We start from the raw sequence: 21364 nt of genomic DNA, 5'->3' as shown, positions 1-21364 counted from the left end.
AGGACTACAAGTCTTTGCATCTAGGATGATTGAAAGCGTTTGCTGTTCAGGTCACACTCTGGTAAACTCTGTCAAATGCCATTTCTCCCACTGATGAAGAGTTTCTTTAATGTGCTGATCCAAACCTGGGGAAATTTCCCTGTTGGCCTACTGCAAGGTACCAATCTAAATCTGTTAGTTCTGAAGAGCATAGATACAAAGCTGCCCAGGCATTCTTTGGTGTTTAATTAAGGATGTACTGAAGAGAGTTTTAATTGTATTCTTGTATATTTGTGTCAAGTTCTTTTTCCTGAACCTGAGTGGCCGCACAACTGAGGGGCAATTTCTTTTAATTAATTACCCAAATTGCAGCAAGATTGCTGGCCACAAATCCCAGCTCAAATATGTGGGAAAAGGAATGGCTTGGCTCACAGCAAAAATGAACTTACTGCAAGCCTAATGCTTTCGAGCAAACTGATACTGCATTTGTAAGTGAGTTATTAACACTAGAATTGACTGTCTGTCACGGGAGCATAGTTTGTGACACAGCTGAAACCCCATAGAAACCTTCTGCTACAGCTGACAGTGTTTTTCAGTGCTAATTGCAGCACTTTAAGCTTACCAGCATCGCTTGTGGGGGGGGGTCTGTGGGCAAGGTGCTATGCAGCTACCAGCTATTTCTTTTTCAGTTTTGAAATGGTGCTGAAGTAGGTGAGTTCTCAGCCTTTCACATTTATTTATCTCTTGTTTTTAAACCTTGAGGATGTTTTTCCTTTCATGAAGCAGGCCTCTTCTTCCACACCCCAGGAGCCCAAGAGCATTGGCCATGGCCCAGATCATCCTGAACCACTGCTGCTTCAGTGTGGAGGGGCTGCAGGGATCTCTGGGGCTGTCAGCCAGGCACTTTTCCCTGAAAAAAGCATGCAAAGGGTCTGTACACTGAGAACATAGGCCCACTGCAGTACAATTTCATGACAGGCTCCACTATGCTTATTAAAAAGCCTGTGATGCTGCGCCGGTTCCTCTCAGCCTGCAAAGGGAAATCACCCCAGTGACCTGATGGATTAAACACATCCTTCATGTGATGCCAAATGAGACTCCGGAGTCACTATTTGTTGTCAGCTTATGTACAAACATGCATCTGGCAGAGATCTCAATCGATAGATCAGAAAACTTCTGTGCTATCATCCTTTTTATTTCATCTGGAACTTACCAGAGCTTGCTTTTCAGAAGCTGGCTTTCTAGTACTGTCCTTGAATAGTCTCTGTTTTGCTGCTAGGGGCACTGCAACAAGTTGTTCCATTTTAAATCCCCATATTGGACTGCCTAATGCTGCTGATGCTGAGAGTCTTATCTTGATCCCTTCACAGATCAATGTCCTGCAGGCCAAGAAGAAGTTTGAGATACTGGATGCGGTAAGGGCTCTGTGTTTTCTCTGGCTGCTCTCAGTGACTCAATGAAAGGCAGCCCTCTCCATTTCAGGTTGCATGGGTCAGCATACCAACTCCTCGGTCTGCCCTGGAGATTCTGTCTGTCTGGGACTGCTCGGGGGCTGCAGGTATGCTAACGAGAGGGGAGATTGAAGGCCCAGAGCAGTACTTCACAGCCCTGACCCAGAGGGTGCTCTGAGGGGTGAAGGATGCTGCTCTCAGTGCTTTGTGCTCAAGACAGGGGTTACCTGGCAGTGTGTAAGGATTTGTGAGAGGAAGAAAGAAGAGAAGAGGGAGAGGCACGTAGTGAATAAGTTGGTTTGGGAAAGGAAAGTGTTAGAGCTGTGCCTTGAGGGGATGTTCTCTGTGGGAAGTCAGGGTTAAGAACTCCTCATGCTGTCCTCTTCCAACCTTGCTTTTATTTCTCTCCCCAGATGCTGTCCTTCATGCACGCCCAGTACACCTTCTTCCAGCAGGGCTACAGTCTTCTCCATGAGCTGGATCCCTACATGAAGAAGCTTGCCACAGAGGTGAGGGATAGAGAATCTGATTCAATCTGCCCGTTTACACCCTTCTGTCCTGAAAGGATGTCCTTGTTCCCATTCAGCTGTTGGTAATCATGGAGTGGACAGAGCATCTGAGCTGCTTGATGGATGCACTCTGCTGTGCAGTTGGGTAGCAGCCAGGAGCCACTGTAACTTCCAGTGCCCAACCAAACGCAGTCTGGGGCCCTTTTCTCCTCTTGTGAGGGCTTACAGTTTTGGGAAGGCTTGGTAGAGCCGTAGGGCAGCATTGTAGAGATAGACTCATAAGCTCATAATTCTCCTTTGTGTTCTCCCCAACTTTAGCTGGACCAGCTGGTGATTGATTCCGCAGTGGAGAAGAGAGAGATGGAGCATAAGCATGCAATGATACAGCAGAGGGTGAGTTCTGGGGGCTGCAGCTTGATGTGTGCAAGCATTGTCTGGCAAGACCTGTGAATGCCAGCTACTGCAGTGCCAGCACATCCCTTCTGACACTTCTCTGTTCATGTGTGTCCAGTTCAGTTCCCCATCAAAGCCCTGTGCCCTGTGGTTAGGAAGCACTGTAGCAACGTGTCTGAATGCCCAGCCCAGACGGCCAGAATCTTTATTAAATCACCCAGCAAAAGAATTCATGAATGCACTTTTTTTGGTACCCATAGACATGAGCCATGGTAACTCGCTCTGTGTGCTCCCACCTGCTGTAATTGGGAAGAACCACCATGATTAGGGAGCTACTAGGGTTTATTATGAAGCAAGTATGAGCCTTCAGTAGGGATGCAGCTTTGGTTAATGTAGGCTCTGATTTTCCAGACCATTCATTTGGCCAACAATCTAAAATCCTTGTAGAAAATAACTGATTTTTTTTTCATTTTCCTTCTCTTTCATGGGTTACTGACATGTTCCTGCAGACCCTCCTGCAGGTGAGTACCACATTTTCTTCTGTCAGCATCTCTATTTCTCTGAATTAGCACTTTGCTGCTCTGGATATTTACAAAATCCTTCATTGAAAGCAAAACAAAGAAACTTTGCAGCGGGTTTAATGCTATAACATAAACACAGGAGATGAAATTTTAAAGCCCAGTTTCAAATGAGTTTCGTTTAATTCTCCTCAAAGCTGTTTTCAGTTCTCTTAATAGTAGAATAGGAGCTCAAGTAGATTGGAGTGTAACAATGGAGAAAGAATAAGGCTGTCTGTAGATAACTAGCAGTATGAATTCAAACCTGACTTGTTTCTGGACATTAGATCCAAGCTTTGGAGCTGCCCATCACTAGGGCTGTTGTCCAGCCTTTTGGTTTTGCTGGCTGCTACAGGAAGGCATGCCATAGGTGTTATGCAAGTTGTACTCCTGTATTTTGGGCACTCTGGAATGTAAGAGTTGACCAAACATAGGAGCTCCCCCTGCTCTCTTCTTTTCCTGTGATTACAGAACGTCTCCATGCACAGTATTAGGGAATTTCAGAGAGCCCTGAGAAATGTTTGTGAACCAAGCCCTGAGAAGGAATCGTTCAGGAATCTGTATCTGGCAGGCACTTTGTGGATCAATAGTTTGCAACAGGACAAAACGGAGTGCCCTTTATTTTCCTTCTAATGCTCTCTCAAAAATGTCATAAGCCATGAAATGGAAACATAACTGGATTTGAAAGCTAATGACAGACATCCCCTGTGAATCATCCTGTGTGTGTGCTCCCTGTGGTTAAGTGTTCTGAGGGAGGGGAAAACCCATCTGTGAACTCTTCATCATCCCCCTGGGGACGCTGCTGGAGAGATGACTTCATTCAGGGGACTGCAGAAGGTCTCTCTGGTGCAATGCATTTCAGTTTAATCTCTTTATACTGCGTGGCTTTGAATGGACTAGCAGGGAATAAAGCAGGGGTCAGGCTCTGAGAAGGAGAACAAGCACTTATTTTTCACTAGGGTGCATATGCATGGAGTTGTGGCTCCCCGTGTGCATGAGCTTGCAAGGGAACTGAACATCCCTGCTGCAATGTAGAGTTTAAACCTTCCTGCCTGGCAGTGTGATGGGCTGCTTTTTGGCTGCTCTGATTTGCTCCCACAGCAGAGGAACATGGCACTCCACATCTGGTGAGCATCTCACCACCTCCACAGAGAGCACAGCACGTGTCTGAATGCGTGCCTTCATGCTCAGCCCTGCCAAACCCAGGGGTATCCTCTGCTCTCTGCAAAAATGTGGAGACTTGGTTGTACTTTACTAGGGAGGAGTGGGAGAAGCATCTTTTCTCCTCGTTGTCTTTCTGAGCAGCATGATAGGTACAGCAGGAAGGGAGGGAATCTAGTGTGAATAATGCTTTTTGGAGCGTTCCTGGGGATGGGAGGGCTGTGCAGTTCTGAAGGCAGAGCCTTTTGCACTGAGTTATCTTTAGGCAGCTGTGCGAGGGCAGCCTTAGAGCCAAGCTAAGAAAGCAGTCATTTTCTTTCACTGTTCTAATTAAAATAATTTTGGTAGGAAAGAAACTCAGCATGAATCTCGACTATTTGTTTTGATACTGGAATTCAGGTGCCTTTGCTTTTGCCTCCCCTTGCCCAATTTTCCTGCATGAGCATCTGTCCCCTTTTGTGTAGATTCCCAGAGCAGCTATCATTTCCAACTGTCATCTTAACTGCTGCCCTCTCTGCTTTCCCAGTTCTAAACCCTTACAGCTCCATTTGCAGCCTCACCATATGAAAATAATGCTCACGTATGCTAAAAGGGTGCCAATAAAATCAGCAAGAGGAAGGGATGGATCTGTCTTTATAGGCTACCATAAATACAAGTTTCCTCTTTGTACCACGGGAGAATGAGTTTTAATGGGAAGGCTGGGGATGCTTCTTTTGTGTGCTTGGGATGCAGGAGTGGAAAGGCTGCCTTAAAAGAGAAATTTGTGCAAAAGCTGGGGAGAGAATCTTGTTGCTTCCCCTATCTCTTAAGCGTTGAAATAAAAACACTCTGAAACCACACATGGAATGAATCTGCACGTGGGCTCACTTGTTTCAGGCGGATGCACAAAAGCACAGGGGCTTGTGTAGGACCACTGAAGGAGGAAAATTTGGGGCTCACAGCTGGAACGGAAGCCTAGGAAACTCTTCCGATGGGAAATGGGGTGGAATTACAACACTTCAGCAAAACTGGCAGGCCAGTCTGTGGAAGTAGAAGAATATGATACTGCACAGAAGCTCCTTTTAGGCTTGTGCCAATTCCCTGGTCCAGAGAAAAGGAGGAAGCAATTGTGCTTCTGTTGCTGGTTTGCCTGGGAGGGGAAGGAGTGCCAAAGCAGAGCTCTCTGCCTCATTTAGCCCAGCTGGTAGATAACAAACCAGGGGCCATATGGTGCTTCACCACCCAGATTTCGGTGGCTGCCCTGGGAACAGGGGTGGGATTGCTGGCCGTAGGGTGGCCCTGCTCCTGGAGCTGGGGGAAGCAGACCCTGCCGAGAGCAAATGAGGCTGTTAAGGTCAGGGGACATTCGGTGAGCATCTTTCTGTCAACCTTGCTCTGTGCTGCTTGGCTTCTCCCGCTCCCTTCTGTGCCTCCCTGACAGCTGTATGGTAATTAGCCCTTGCTCTAAGCTGATTGACTGTGAATGGGAGGCACGGGGAGGCGGCAGGCAGGTGGTCCCCAGAGGCCAGCAGGCTTCCTCCGCCTGGTGCCCCTTGCTTTGACGGGAGCCAACGGCAGAGCTTACTGCTTCCCAAAAAGGAGTAGGAGGGGTAAAGGAGAAGGGGCTGAAAAAGAAATCCCTCCTTTCCTGCCAGCCCACGGTGCTTAGCAGAGATGCTGCTCTAAGAGAGCGAACGGAGAGAGGACGCAGCTGCTCCCTGCAGAGCCTCCCTTACAGCTGGCATCATGAAGATTTTCAGCAGGCTTGAATACCTCCTGGTAAGGAGACTCCTGCAGCTTTGGTTTAACTTGGGGAGAAAGTTCAGGGGGCGCTTTTCCCTGGGGGGTGCAAGGGGTGTGCCTATAGGGCTGTGTGATACGACCTAAGTACAGCTTTATTACTGCAGGGGAATGAATATGCTTAGTTCTGTCTGTGGCATGGAAAAGGCTAGGACACGGTACAGATCTCTAAGCATCATTTGCTGGCAAGCTGCAGAGCAGGGGGGGGTTGTTTGGTGAGAGGAAATTCAAGAAACAAAAAGACTGTAGATGGGGTTTGGCTGTAATGAGTGAAAACTGACTGTGCAGAATGGGGATATACATGGGGGAGGTCTCCAAATTCCATCTGCTTTGGAGGATGCCTTGGGTCGTACACAGTATATATACAAGGTAAAAATAGCCAGATAGAGAAAGGCTCGAAATATATTTGGGCACCAGAAGAGAACAGAATGTGCATGCACCAGTTTTGTGTAGAAGGGGGTGTGTGCATCCTTAGGGGCTGTGAATATTCCTCTCAGTTCTGCTATCCTTGGAATCAGAGCTGAGCAGTCCCACAGCTTCTCATTTAGCTCAGAAGTTCTGTTCTGTGCATGGGTGTACGTAATGTAGTTGTTAAATAGCGAGCGTCCTTTCTTACTTAACAAAAAAATAAGGGGCACTTTTGGATAAAGCCTTTATTTTCTATGAGGGAAAGCATTTGTCACGTGCTGTTATTTTATTTCAATTGATACCATATAAGATACCACGAAGTGGGCAGAAACAAGACCTTCCTATCTCAGGGAGCAGCTCGTAGGCAGGGCTGTTTACTTAGAAAACACTCCCCTGCCAAAAGCATCCAGGGAGATGGGGGACATCTTCACTCTTCACATTAAATCTGTGATGCTGGAGGTGTGTTGAATTTCAGCCATTTCCCATGCATGAAATGCTGGTCTCATGGGAGAAAGCGGAAGAGCTTGGCTGGGTCTGCAGCACCAGCATCCCTATGCATCCCCGCTAAGGATGGGAGAGTTGGTAGTGGAGAGGGCTGAGAGGCAGCCTTGAAACAGTGCTGTTTTCTTTCCCTGGTCTTCTTGTGCTTGCATGTGTTGGGTTTTTTGCTTACCTTTTCCTGGTTTGAGTGTCTCCAGTAATGTCCTTTTTCACGTCCCTCTGGATGTGACTCTTGGGATTTATTTCATTGCTGTTTCAGCAGCAGTCGGTGTGCTCCCATGGAAACCAGCGTGGCTTCTAGCATATCTGTTCCCAAGCAGCTTTGTTTGTAAGCTCAGGCTGAGGGGATGGGGAGGGGATGTTGGAGCCGGTGTGATTCATTGAAAGTGGCTGAAATAAAAGGGAAGCAGATGATGGCAGAGACCTGGCTGCTTATTTTGGAAGACAGTGGGTTTCTTTTACCAAGGTGTGATCCAGTGTGTCCCTGCTGTCTGTAATTGTGATCGCATTGCAGTTGCAGCTGAAGCCATTCAGATCTCAATCTAGGATGGCTTTTCTGTGCTGAGCTTCTATTTTTCATGTTGCAGAGACAGTGAGGTCCTCAATGCAGACTTAATAAATCAGTCCCGAGTCATTCAGAGCAGACAGAGCAATACATAGCAATGATGGGAAGAAACAGGGAAAAAGCTGTCTATGACAATCATGCATTAAAGCCAAATGCATAGCAGGAAATGGGAAAGAGGGCCCAAGGGAAAGCATACCTGTGTGCTCTCACTCTGCTTCGTCAGGTCTTTTAAAGTGGAAGCAAGCTGCTCTAGGTGTTGTGTAATGGGGAAAAGTTCCTATTCCTTCGTTCCACCTGCAGCCAGGCAGCCCCTGCTGTGCTTGTGCCTTGCAAGAAGGGCTAACAGGCTTTCTGATGTGCTTGGCATCAGTTCAGCCAGGACTCTGCCTTATTTCCCAGAACTAACAGGATTAAAATCTTTTTGTGTCAATGAATAAAACAGACTTTGGGCCATTTAATGGCAGCTCTCCCTCTGTTAAGGGGATTCATTGTCACATCTGGCTGTGTTCAGCTATGGCCACACCACCATGCTGTTTCAACACCACTGGGAGGATGATCTTAGCTTTCTAAGCTGGCTCCCAGCTGGATTCCAAATGCGTGCATGTGAGGTATCAATAGATGTTCTGGTGACTCCTCTTTTCAGTGGTTGTGTAAGAAAGCTCTCTGTATAAGTGTCTGCCTAGGAATGTGTCATTGGAGCCTGTAGTTGAAGCTCGCTCTGATGTGCTGGATGGAACTCTGACAGTTAGGGTTGAGCTGTCTGAATGGTGGATGCCTGAAACCATCCTGAGTCCAGCCACGATTTTACCTTCTGGCTCCATGAGCCATTTCTGTGCCTTTTCTTTTCAGCCTTTGAAAAGGAGAAATGACATCAATCAGGGGATAAACTCGGGATTATTTTTTTCCCCTCCCTTCTGCATTTGGGCTGTCCTTCAGTGTGGTGTTACAGCAATGATCTGATGCATTTCCCAGCAGGGTGTGATGGAATGGAGCAAGCTGCCCCCTGAGGATCAGACTGGAAGGTGCCTAGGATAAGAGGCTGATAGCTCCTTACCCCTCAGCTCTCCCCTGGTTTCATCCTGCTTTACAAATCCAGCTTAGGGTCTGCTGGGCATATCCTGTCCTCCAGTAGCTCTGTTGACAACAGTGGCATTGCTCTGGAATTACACAGGCAGAAATATAAGTTAAAGGCACACCTGGCTCCACTCCCCTGACTTCCAGTGGATTTACTCTGACGCACGTGGCCCATCTGTTCCTCCTGCTCTCATCAGCAGTACATCCTCCTTACCCTCCTACCCTGTGATTAGATGAGGACAATTGAAATCACATGATTAAATTCAGATCCTCCCCTCTATTTTGTACCCGTTCCACAAAATGTCATTTGTAAGGTGCCCTTGGAAGGGTTTTACCTTATACTGAGTGCTTCCCAACAGATCTTTGGACATTTGTGTGGTTTATAGAATAGAGCAGATTCTCATCACATTGATAGAAGCTGCTCTTACTTGGGAGCAGCTCTATGAAAATCACACATTCGATGGTTACAAGTTAGGGGCTGTGGATGCCCCATCCCTGCAAGCATTCAAGGCCAGGCTGGATGTGGCTCTGGGCAGCCTGGGCTGCTGGTTGGTGATCCTGCACACAGCAGGGGGTTGGAACTGGATGAGCATTGTGCTCCTTTTCAGTCCAGGCCATTCTATGATATAGAGAGGAAAATTTCCTCTAGCCTTTGTTTGCAATATGTACACAAAGAACATCAGCAGAAGAGACCCCCCCCCCCCCCCCCCCAATGGGATTTACTCCTTTATGGCAAGAAAATTTGGGGCTGAGCAGACCTCCTTTAATTGTGTGCCTTACAGCAGAGTTTCTAGTGCATAATTGGGCATCATGCTGTTTTTCCAAGGGATGACTCAGTCCTGTCCCATTATATCTCCTCCTTCTGTATCAGTATTCTTCTGATTGTGACACCTCCCAGGCAAGCTGGCATCTCTGAACGTGAAAATAACTCATCATAATGAGAGTGAAGTGCACGTTGCCTGGCAACGCAGCATCGCGAAGGCCTTCGTGTGCTGAGCTGGGGAAGGCACTGAGGTTAATGGGGCTGCTTTGCACCGTGCTGCCAGGTCTCTGGACCAGGGTGTGCAGGGGAAAACATTCCCTCTCAAGAGGGAGGTGTGGATGGAGCGCACGTAGGAGAGATGTGCCTCAGTTTCCCAGGTTGGGGGAAGTTGTTTAGGTTTCCTGACCTAGATTCTCTGGACAAGGAGGCAGATGTAGCCCAGGGAGAAGAATCCCATGTTCTGCAGGAGCAGCTGCTATTCCTCTCTGCTCTGTGTCTTGCTCAGCAGCTGTCAGAATCCATGAGATCTATCTGGTGAATCAGTGCCAAACCTGACAAATTAGCTCTGATGGGTAGCATAGCATAGAGAATCATGTGAGTGCAAATTGGAGATGGGGGATGATGATAGGTAATGAAAATGGAATTGATAAGTCTTGCTTCCCCTCTGGAAAGCTTCATGCCTGTTTTCCTCGTGCACAGATGGGCTTTGCTCTTGTTCCTGGCCCTTTGCAGGAGAGTCAGCACTGCTGCTATGTTTTGCCAATGAAAAGCACCTCCGTCCCTATGCTTCACACTGCAGACTGCCCCAGATATTGGCAACTTTGAATTCTCACAATAATGAGCTACCTGCCTTTCTCCTTATCAGCTACCAGAGTGGGAAACGCAGCATATATAGCACATTCTCCACCAATAGGGATGGATAAGCTTGCTGCAATGAGGATTGTTCCTGGCTGCTATTCATGGCTGCAGCCCACTACAGCAAAGGAGCGCGCTGTGAGAGAGAGCTCTGCCTGAACCTCACAATCTTGGCATAGGTTTCTTTCTTTATGCTTTCAACAGGCTCATCTCCATCTGGGGAATGCAGCCGTGTTAGAGCCTCAGTCTCTTTCCATGTGCAGGACTTCTCCTATGATGACTCAAAGGTGGAGTTTAATGTCGATGCCCCAAATGGAGTGGTGATGGAAGGCTACCTCTTCAAGAGAGCCAGCAATGCTTTCAAAACATGGAATCGGTGAGTAATACCTCATATTTCATTTGATATCAGGGCCAAGACTCCGAACACAGCTAATGCCATAGGAAAGTTGTAAATTAATAGCAATTAAGAGGAATATGTAATGCAGCGAGACGTGCTTGCTTTTAAAGAGCCACGAGTATTTTACCTGTCTGTTGTGGGAGGGGGAATAGGCAGGAGTGGAACTATTAGCACTACTGCTGGGAGCTGAGAGGTGGCTGTCTGAGCACTGACCCTGCTCTTAATTGCTTATAAATATTTCAGCTGATAGATCACCAGGAATGCTGGTCTCATATGGCGCCTGCACCAGTCAGGAGCTGCCAGAGACCTTGGGAAAGTGGAAGCAGAGGTTTCATGTTCTAGCCTTGCTTGATATTTGTGTGTTTAGCTTCCCTTGAGATTGTTAATGGGTTTCATTGATGGTTGTGCAGGAGCATTCAAACCCTTTCAATTAGTTTGTAATGCAAGAGATCAATGCTTTTCTGACCCACGTTTCCTCCTGTCGCTTAACAGGGAAATGATGTAATATTATCAGATCCTGCACTTGGCTATGGGATACACTCTGTATGCCACAGCAGGGTTGAAATATGCTGTCATTAGACTTTGGAATAAATAAACACTAAGTGATTCAGTGAACGGTCTGTAGGATGCACAGAAATTGCCTGCGTTTGCATGGAGAGAAGATCTGAAATTACTGCATCTTGGAATTGGTTGGGTCAGTGAATCCTTCCTGAAGCTTGCTCCAGTGCTGCTAAATTGGATTGGAATGTTTTCAGAGCGTTTTTACCCCTCAGGCTGTCTCATCCTCTGACATTTAAGCACTAAGTTTGCATTTGAAGGAACCAGAAACTACTGCAGCAGCTACATCCCAGTGCATCAGTTGTTGGATTTCAGTGCTCACCTGGAACGTATTGTAGCTGCAGTCTTATCAGCCTTTTAGAAGTTCCTGCTTGATGTTTCATAAGCATGGCCCCTGTCCCTAGACATGTGTGCTTTCACTGCACACCACACATCTGTGCAGAGGAGAAGGTCATGCCAAAGCATGGCAGGTTTGTGCTGAGACCTGTACCTCGAGAATTTAAGGGGCACTCTGTAGGACACTTTATCTTGGAGGGAACACAGACCTCTGAGACCTTCTGATTGTCCTGATGTCTGAAGTAAAGCTTGTGTCAAAGGCTCTAAGTTTTCCCAATCCCCCAAATCCCAGCTGTTCCCCCACCCCCGTGTCCTCCTGCATCCCAGTCACACGCTTGCTCTCCTCCCTGCAGTCATCTCAGTCTCTTCAGTCCCACCCACCCTCAGCCATATCTGCTGGCATTTCAGCAGCTCCCAGCTCCTGTCACCTACCTACTCATCACCCTCTTACTGTCACCCTGCCACTCACTGGTGGTGCCTCCCCCTCGTGAGTGGGGTTCAGGCAGTAGAAGCAGCAAAATCCCCTGTTTGGTTCAGGCTAGGAGCCAACACCAGACAGCAATGGATTCCTTGGGGTGGCAGAGCAGGAGAAGGCAGCTGCAAGGAGCAGGAGTGGAAACCAGAACCTGAGAGAGAGAAACCTGACAGCAGCAGAGCTCACTGAGCACAGACTGTGGCTGTCACAGCAGATCGGAGATGCAGAACCAGATGAGCTCAGCAAGAGGGGTTCCCACGTAGGTGGGATGGCCTCCAGTTACCTGCGCTTTCCATTTCTTCACAGACATGTCAGATCCTTTATTACTGATGTCTTTTATCTCGCTCTTTAATCTTTCAGCAGTGACGAAGGAAAGAGAGCCCTGTCTCATCTCATTTTCCCAGGGAACCGAGTTCCTTTGCAAAACAAGTGTGATACATGCTCAATTGCCAGCCTGCTGCAAGCCTCTGACTATTTATGCTCGGATATTTCCGTGCTTTCTTCCAGAAAGATGATCAGGTTGCTAAATCTTAGGCTGTATCTTGGACTGAGGAAGCATCTTGGGAGGGCTGGATTTAGCATTGCAGATTAAGACACCAGGGAATTACCTCTAATATCAGCATCATTTGGACCTTCTGTCACTTGTATCTTAATGGGAAGCTGGCAGCTGGTGGTCCCCTAAGAAGGCAGATCCCCTTCCCACGCACATGTCCTTACTCTAGCCACAGCAAACAGGAGCTTTGGCTTTCTGTTTGGCATCCTGTTGGTTGTAGTGGCTACTGAGAGCTCAGCCTGGTAGGTAGCTTGTTCTGTATGAACAACAATGTGTGCAACCTGTTTGTATTATTTTTTCCAACGCTGGTTGTAGCACTGCCAGTTAGCAGGCTTTTCCAATATATATATATTTTTTTCTTTTTGCCACTTGGAAGTTTCTTCATTATATCAAAGAATTTCTGGCTTTCCCTATGACAGCTTGGAGAGGCAGGAGGCACGCTGCCTGTGGCACGTGCAAGCAATCCAACCTTCCCAGTAAACACCAGGTTACCTGCTGTGTAGGTCCATCCAGCCCTAACCAGTGCAGTGTGTCCCACTGACTTCTACCTGCACGGGGGCCAGTGTGCACACAGACTTCTGCTCCAGAAATCCTAGGTAGCAATATGAACTGCCCAACTCATTTCTTCCCTTCCTTCCTCCTTCGTACACGTCAATGTATCTCAGACAGTTGCTTTCACAGTATCTCAATGCCAACAGTCATTTCCTAAGGCTGTAAATCCTTTGGTTATTTATTCTCCGACGAGGGCATTGGAGAAGCGTGAGTTTGACACTTGTTTTCAGCTTCTCTGAGGTCTGCTGTTCACTTGTTCTGACCTCTGTCTGTCTGTCTTCCCCCAGGAGGTGGTTCTCCATACAGAACAGCCAGCTGGTGTACCAGAAAAAACTAAAGGTCAGTGAGGCTTCCCAGGTGACACTGGGCAGATTGGCCAACCTGATGTCCTGCTTTGCTGGGGATTTCTGCACCGTGATGAGGAGGGTCGGATAGGGTCAGAGGTTGTGGGCACTGTTGTGCTTCAGGGTTAGGTGGTGCTGAGAACTAAGCAGCAGCAAATGGTGTTTGTGGGGATCTAAATACTCATATTCAACAGAGGAAGTTAGTGATGTTAGTAAGCTGTATCATGTGTTTGTTGTCCCACTGTTAGGTCCTATACAGCCCCCTCCTATTGCTCTAGAGTTATCCTGTGATGGGCTGGCTCTTTTCTTTTTTTTTTCTTGACCTAGCATGTGGTAACCAGCAGAGTTTGGGGAGGAGGTTTCTGAGAAGCTGATTATGACAGATTCAGAGAGCTGACGGAGCCACCTGTTCTCACTCTTTCAGGATGTCCTCACGGTGGTGGTGGAAGACCTGCGGCTCTGTACTGTCAAGCCATGTGAAGACATAGAGAGGAGGTTCTGCTTTGAGGTTGTCTCACCTACCAAGTAAGTTTGGAGGCTTCCCTGTGTCATCCTCGTGGTTGGTAGGCTGTATATAGAAATGCTACAAATTTGATTTGAGCACAGATGCTGCCCTGATCTGTTCAGTGATGACTGGCAGATAGCTCTGCCTGTCTTTCAGAGTCTCCATGAAGTTCATCAGTTATCAGCATAAGCTGGTATCTAGGCTGTGCAGACCTAACGTCCATACAGACTGTGAAACTGGCAGCAGTCGTCTTTCCAAAATAGCTGCATTCATTTCTGTCCCATGCCTGTCAAATCAAGGTGCCACCTCCATTGAAAAGGCTACGTGAGGACAAAGTGGGACAGTTTTGACCAAGACTTGCATCCTCTCCTTACATTCTTTCCTACTCTCTGCTTTCCCTCCCAGGAGCTGCATGCTGCAGGCTGACTCGGAGAAGCTGCGTCAGGCCTGGATTCAGGCTGTTCAAGCCAGCATTGCTTCTGCATACCGGGAGAGTCCTGACAGCTACTATATTGAAGTGAGTGAGGGTGCAAGGAAGATCCCTAGTGGGATCTCAGAGCCTTGGCAGTGGGCTTCTGAGCTGTGATGTGTTTGGTGTGGCTGAGTAGACCATTTGGAAATACCCTTTTTGCTGGTGGCTTTGCTAATTCAAAGGCAACAGTGATAATGAACTGCATGCGAGGGAAAGGTGTGCCTGCAGCTGCACTCCCAGAGTTGGGAGGGGTGAAGCACAGTCCTGTGGCAGTAACAGAAAGTAATGAGACTTTACCCTTTTACTGGACTAGCAGTAGCTCATTCCTCTTCAGGTATTGCTTCCTGTGAGTGCCTCTGCAATGCAAAGGTCTGATGTTGGTCCTTCCACAGTGCTTTGCAAATCCTAAGTCCCTTTTTGTACCTTGCAGAGACTGGACCGAACTGCTTCCCCATCAACTAGCAGCATTGATTCTGCTACCGACTCACGGGACCGCAATGTGAAAGGGGAGACCATCTTGCAAAGAGTGCAGAGCATCCCTGGGAACGACCAGTGCTGTGACTGTGGTCAGCCAGATCCCCGGTGGGCCAGCATCAACCTGGGCATTCTGCTATGCATTGAGTGCTCTGGTATCCACAGGTATTCTAAGCGTGTTGCCAGCGAGATGCTTAGATTGCAAGCTCCTAGAAGAAGGTGGAGATTGAGTGATGAGTGTATAGTGTATAATGTTTGTACAGATGCAAAAGTAGCTGCTTGCTGCAGCATCTGTGTGTGGGAACATCTGTGTGTCTGCAGTGCTGGTTCACTTATAGTAGCTGCAGAGTAACCCAGAACAAAGGACACCAGGAAACAGCCTGAATAGTAATATTTTGGCTGCAGTGATGGTATTTAGCACTTGTTGTTTATGGACTTGTTTTATCCATATTCCACCCATATATAACTGCACTTCTGAGCATTGCCTCTGCCAGCAAACTGAACTGCTGCATCACCAATCAACAGCACACACTAATGAGCCATCAAACACTGGTGATGTTCACCTCAAGTAAGGAATCCTTACTAGGGATGTAAAGACAAGGGAAGTGGAATGGAAGGATTCAAAGATAAATAGTACAGAAGAACAGCTTTTAATGTGAATAATGTAACAGGGTTGATTTATATCACTTAAGCATTTCTACAATAGCTTCTACAATCATTTCTGTTTTTGAGGTGTTGTAACCATTTCAGTTTTCTTCCTTTTGAAGGAGTCTAGGTGTCCACTGCTCCAAAGTCCGATCTCTCACCCTGGACTCCTGGGAGCCAGAGTTACTGAAAGTGAGTGTTGGCTTTTAACACCAAAATGTGGAAAATGCTGGGCAGGGAGGGCAGTCGTGCCTGGTAGCAGGAGTAACTCCTCACCTGAGTACTTCATTCTCTCCTGGTTGTATTGCAGCTGATGTGCGAGCTGGGGAACAGCACCATGAATCAGATCTATGAGGCACAATGTGAAGAACTGGGACTTAAGAAACCAACAGCAGGGAGCTCCAGGTGAGTTTGAGTGCATGTACTGCTCCTACCAGCTTTGGGGAAAGTTATACAACCCCACTGACACTCAGCTCTACTCTGAGCAATCTGGGAAGCCAGACAGCGGGGCTGGCATTTGGTGAGGGCCCAAACTCTCACTGAAGACATGATGTGGTCTGGGTCAGCCCCTTCCACTCTCAGCACTCCTCGCTTTTGCTTTGAAATGTTTTTAGGTTGGAGCATCTCTGCCTTTTTCATTCAGGCCTCAGTGGTTTTTAGGGCTCAAAGCAGGGTTGAGGAGCTGAGCCAGAGCAGCCTCATCTACTTGTAGCTGTTTGCTGTAGGGGAGCGGTGTGACCCTGTGCAGGGTTTGATGCTGTTCTTCTCCTAGGCAGGACAAGGAAGCCTGGATCAAGGTGAAATACGTGGAGAAGAAATTCCTGAAGAAGCTACCAAGTGGAGAGGCTCTGGCAGAGAACGAGCGGAAACCTCGACGTTGGTGTGTGAAGAAGTGCCAGAGGAACAACAGCACCACAAAAGCACCCACAGCTCGGAGGAAGTACCGCCACGAAGCGGGCAACGCATCACCAGCCATGTTGTCATCAGGTGGGAACCTCCCTGCTGGAGAAGGGCTCTGGCTGCTCTCAGTGCTTTGGAATGACTTGCTGTGCAGTGTGGTCTGCTCCTTGTGTTTTGGTGGTGTGTGTGGGTACAGTTATGGCACCAAGAGCATGAGACGCACAGCTCAGCGTGTTTAATTGTGGCTGTAGAACTCTTGCATCATTCATCTGCATGTTGTTAACTGCTCGTTCCCAAATCTCTCTCAAACAGCAGCCACGCTGGAGAGGAAGTTCCGTCGAGATTCCCTCTTTTGCCCTGATGAACTGGACTCTCTCTTCTCCTACTTTGACACTGGTGCTGGCTCTGGCCCACGCAGTAAGTACAAAGAAAGAAAGAAGGTAGCCCTGCTTCTGGCAAGCTTTACCTCCCAACTCTTCTAAGGCATGTGCATTGCACCAGACTTAAGGCAAGGTATTGGCCTCACTGGAGAGGCATTCAGCTGGCCAAATCACAAACATCCTGGGTAAATATATGAGAAGAGTGATGGGGAATTACTTCTAACAACTCCAACCCGTTGCTCTTTTTATTGCACTTATAATTTTAATATCCCATCCAATCAGTCCTTGGTGTTCGCATTCTGGTAGGTGGGGTTTTTTTTCCCCCACGTTTTGACTTCCAGGCTATGCATTCCATCAACTTTTTTTCTGGTTTTAGTTTTGGCTTTTAATTTTTATTTTTATTTTTCCCGTGGTGTGGTTTTTTTTTTGTGTGTGTTGTTTTTTTAAAAGCAAGTCTTACTGCGGACAATTTTTCTTTTTGTGTTTGTGACAAACTCCCCTCATATTCCGTCCACCTTCCTCTAGGTGCCAGCCACATCTCTATGCAGCATCCGCTAACAGGTGGCCCATGGAGTGGCAGTGGCATTGGTCCCGGTGGGAGCGGTATGCCGTTCCTCCTGGACGGAGGTAAGGTGACGCTCTGGCAGCTAGCAGCAAAAGAGACACCCAAATTTTACTTGTTCCAAACCAAGCAGCAGAGGCAGTTATGTGTTTTCTTGCAACCAAACAACTGGAGCCCATCCGTGCTCCGGGTGTCAGGCTTTACTACATTTGAGCCAGCTTTCTTCTGAATGATGCCAGTCAGGCTGGTGGCTGAGCATCACTGGGACGTGTCTTGGTCCTGGCTGCACTGGCAGACAGCTGTTGGAGTGCCTAGCTTCAGAGTGAGATGCTGTGCGATGGCTTTCAGAGACTTGCTTTCCCAATTGCTGAAACTGAGAAGGGTCTCAAGTGCTCAGTTCAGATTCTTTTCATAGAATCATAGAATCATAGAATCACCAAGGTTGGAAAAGACCCAAGAGATCATCCAGTCCAACCGTTCACCTATTCCCAATAGCTCCCACTAAACCATGTCCCTCAACGCAACATCCAGTCTTTCCTTGAACACCCCCAGGCTCGGTGACTCCACCACCTCCCTGGGCAGTCCATTCCAGTGAATGGATCCATCTTTTGTGGATCTGGATGCCAGAATCAAGACTGTGCAAGCACCGCAGAAATTGGTGTGAGCCTGTATCTTCCATAGGCGATGTCACTACCGGAGAAAGAAACCCACTGACCTTTGTCCTCACAGTTGATGCAATTCTCGTCTGGATCAGTTAGTGGACATCACTGTCCTAATCTTTAGCTCCTATGGAGCACTGAATGAAGCTCAGCAGTGGTGGTGGTCAGTATGGCACAAGTGCAACAGCACCGAGCAACTGCAGTGGGAAGTCTGCATGTAGGTCTGTTAGCTTCTGTGCTGTCTTTGTTATCTGCCTTGGCTGTGCAGGTATTACTTGTGAGCTGTAATTTCAGTAGCATTTATTTAGACAGCCTTCTTGATTTAGTACCTTAGATCTAGCTGCTTTGAAGGTTTCTCTGGGCAGCCCTGAGGTTGAGGTTTGTTGTTCTGCTTTGGTTTTCAAGGCTCTTCAGTTCTTGCAGGCTTCTTACTCTTTGCTGTGACTGCTCAACTCATGTTTTTGAAACATTTTGCCTGGCTTGTTTTTCTTTCTAATCACAGTGATTTGAGTGTAGGTAAATGTAAATCGTGGGCACTTCACATCTTGAGTTCTGGGATGAATAAAAGATAGATGCCCTGAACCCTGACAGTCACTGGCACGCTAAATGGAGCAGGACACAGAACCCAGCCAGCATTTCTAAGGAGCAGGGCAAAGATGATGCCCCATCCCTGTTCTGCAGAGGCAGTTTCCTCGTTGATTCTTCCTTCCCTTCATTCATCCTCTTGACTGCTTTTGAATCTGAGTTCAAGAAGGTACAGAGTTGCTCATCCACTGACACACTGCATGTCCTTGGACAAGTTGCTTCTTCTCTTTGTGACACCACTTATTGTGTGGAATCAGCTGCCTTGTAGCTTTTACCAGTCAAGCAGGGAAGGCGTGAAGCTCCATGAGGAGACAGAAGGGTGAAAGAGCTAATGGTCAATGCCTTAAGAGATTGGTTTGAGATGCACTCTACTGGCATTATTTGGCCCAGTCGTGGTCAGTAATCAAGAGCAACGAATTGGCAAATGCCTCAGTAACAACTGAAAAGCTCTGGAGAAAGCACAGAGTGAAACTGATGTTATAAACAGCGAAGGCAAAGGGGTGTCTTTATTTACTTATGACACTGTGCAACCTGCTGCAAAGTTGTCTCTGCTGCTGCTCTGCTCCAGTCTACGTCACAGCGTCCCTCATGGATTGCAGCAAGTGCTGTCCTCGACAGTCCAGAGTGCCATGGCAGTGTTGGAGCATCCCTGCATGAACGGCAACGTGGGGACATGGACACCATAAGGCTTTGCAGTTTTTCCTTGGGCAGTTTTACTGAGTGGGGCTAAATGGGGTAGAAGTCTCCCTCTCCCTTGCCAGCAGTACCTGGTGCAATGTGTTTGTGATGCTCTGCACAGCCCTTTTCCCTTGTGGTCTCAGCTTTGACTGGTGCTGGAATGCCCGGGTATTAAAATGGCCTTGGCTTTTCTTCTGTTGGCCCTGCAGGTCTGAGCAGTGACAGCGGACTTGGAGGAAGCACAGATGGCAGCACTGATATCCTGGTGTTTGGCTCTGTGGTGGACAGCGTGACAGAGGAAGGTGGGTGTCACAAACAGGCTGGTGATGGAAGTAGGGTAGGGAACAGCTGGGAAGATGGGATGGTTATGATTATTTGGTGCCAAGACCTGCAGAAAACGTACAAATTGGAAACTCCAGGCTTTTGGGTCACGTCTTTCTGTCTCTTTCCTGCCCCTCAGAGTGTGAGGTGTCAGAGGAGTCAAGTGGAGAAGCAGAGATTGAACAGGAGGCATCGGATCTGGAGGACCTGAGGGAGCTGCATCCTGGCTTGTTGATCTACAAGGCAGCACAGGCCCGAAACCTGCCGCTCATGGCAGAAGCCCTGGCACACGGTGCTGAGGTCAACTGGGTGAATGATGAAGATGAAAACAAAACTCCTCTGGTTCAAGCTGTGATGGGGGTACGTTGTGCTCGTGGTCGGGAGGCTGTGGTTGGGAATGGGAGGTCTTGGCTCCAGTTTGGAGGTCGCTGACAACATACAGTATGGTGTATGGCTTGTGCATCCTCTCAATACTGCTGGCAGGATTTATTGAGAAATTCCCCTTTACCTTGCCAGGGCTCCTTGATAGCCTGTGAATTCCTGCTGCAGAATGGGGCAGATGTTAACCAAAAAGATAGCAGAGGCCGGGCTCCCTTGCATCACGCCACGTATATGGGACATACTGGGTGAGTCCTTTGCACGCTGCTCTGATTTGCTCCATCACCCTGGGGTGGGCAAAAGAGCTGGGCTTTGGGTGGATCTTCATCCCAAACGGTGGTTAAGAAGGCAATCTGCCCTGTGAAGGTGGGATTTCTGTTGATGGTCTTTCCTTTCTCTTGTGCAGCCAGGTCTGCTTGTTCCTCAAGCGAGGGGCAAACCAGCATGCAGTGGACAGTGACGGGCAGGACCCGCTCAGTATTGCAGTCCAGGCAGCCAACGCAGACATTGTTACCTTGTAAGTGCAGCCTGGACCTTCCCTGTAGGTGGAAATGCTGCTTGTAGATAACCAGGAGGAAGAAGTAACTAAACATTTCTCCCTTTGCTTTCCCTGTTTCACTCTAGGCTGCGTCTGGCTCGAATGAATGAGGAAATGCGAGAAGCAGAGGGCCCCTTTGGACAGCCAGGTCAATATCCCAGCAACAGCCCCACTGAGCTCCAGTACAAGAAGTGTATACAGGAGTTCATCAGCCTTAATATAGATGAGTGTTAGTGACAACTTCCCCACCTCCCCCTTTGCTGTCTTGAAATGGGGCTGGATTTTTGGAAGCCCCAAGAGCCCCATCCTTGGTATACTGGTGTTTCTAGCAGATTGGTCTGTTTTTGATGCCTGAGCATATGGGTTGAAATGCACGCAGGAAGGAATGGGGTCTTTCCTCTTAGTGTGAAGTTCTCATACTTGACTACTGGATGGTTGATTTTGTGTAGGAGACTCTTGGGGCATAACCACAGACCATGACGTGTGGATTTGAGTGTGTGAAAAGTATGGGAGATGAGTTTAGCGTTAAATAAAGAAAAAAAAAAACACAAAACAAAACAAAAAAAAAAAAAGGGAAAGAAGAAAAGGAAACCCTCTATCACCAGGAGAAGCCCACCAATACGGTCAGACAAACCCGTCGTGTCTCTCCTTCAGTGCAGTCACCGTGCGCTGAATTCTTGTCTGAACCATTTGTTTGGAAGGGATTCTGATGGGGAGCCCTCTCCTGGCAGTGTGCCCAGCAGCCTGCTTTCTCCTGGGAGTCTGCAGCATCTGCGAGCTGCTGGGACCAGTTTAGAAAACTCAGACGTGACCTCTTAAGTTGGGAACGTGGTGTTTCTTGGGGTAAATTCTTCGCTCCAGAAGGCAAAAGAGAAGGGGTAGAATTGAGAGCGATGGCTGCCCACCTTACTTGCTCTCAGGACTATTACTAGCCACGCTCCCCTTTTATTGGCCTTGGTGGTTAGCTGGTCAAAGCCATAGCTCACCTGCTTCCTGGAGCAAGATGCAGTCTGCACAGTGGTAGGAAGCAGCGATGCTAATCTTTTGAGGCTGGGAG

The 21364-nt window shown here is 48.0% G+C and overlaps 1 protein-coding gene across 1 annotated transcript in view; it reads left to right on the top strand.

The window, feature by feature from the left end:
- ACAP3 (ArfGAP with coiled-coil, ankyrin repeat and PH domains 3) overlaps positions 1–20541 on the top strand; it is a gene marked incomplete at both ends in the record, with an annotated part of 63454 nt that extends 42913 nt beyond the window's left edge. The window contains 19 exons of the mRNA XM_079545447.1: positions 1350–1394; positions 1844–1939; positions 2258–2332; positions 2842–2853; positions 10259–10371; positions 13154–13205; positions 13635–13735; positions 14121–14232; positions 14618–14826; positions 15429–15498; positions 15617–15711; positions 16079–16293; positions 16519–16623; positions 17112–17213; positions 19280–19372; positions 19531–19751; positions 19908–20017; positions 20176–20286; positions 20394–20541. Coding sequence (XP_079401573.1) covers positions 1350–1394; positions 1844–1939; positions 2258–2332; positions 2842–2853; positions 10259–10371; positions 13154–13205; positions 13635–13735; positions 14121–14232; positions 14618–14826; positions 15429–15498; positions 15617–15711; positions 16079–16293; positions 16519–16623; positions 17112–17213; positions 19280–19372; positions 19531–19751; positions 19908–20017; positions 20176–20286; positions 20394–20541 — 2085 coding nt within the window. The remainder of the gene's footprint in view (positions 1–1349; positions 1395–1843; positions 1940–2257; positions 2333–2841; positions 2854–10258; positions 10372–13153; positions 13206–13634; positions 13736–14120; positions 14233–14617; positions 14827–15428; positions 15499–15616; positions 15712–16078; positions 16294–16518; positions 16624–17111; positions 17214–19279; positions 19373–19530; positions 19752–19907; positions 20018–20175; positions 20287–20393) is intronic.
- Between the last annotated feature and the right edge of the window lie 823 nt (positions 20542–21364).

This window comes from Tetrao urogallus (genome assembly GCF_951394365.1).
Source record: "Tetrao urogallus genome assembly, chromosome: 21".
Taxonomy (NCBI): domain Eukaryota; kingdom Metazoa; phylum Chordata; class Aves; order Galliformes; family Phasianidae; genus Tetrao; species Tetrao urogallus.
The sequence above is the reverse complement of the archived record's forward strand: the minus strand, read 5'-3'. Positions and strand labels throughout refer to the sequence as shown.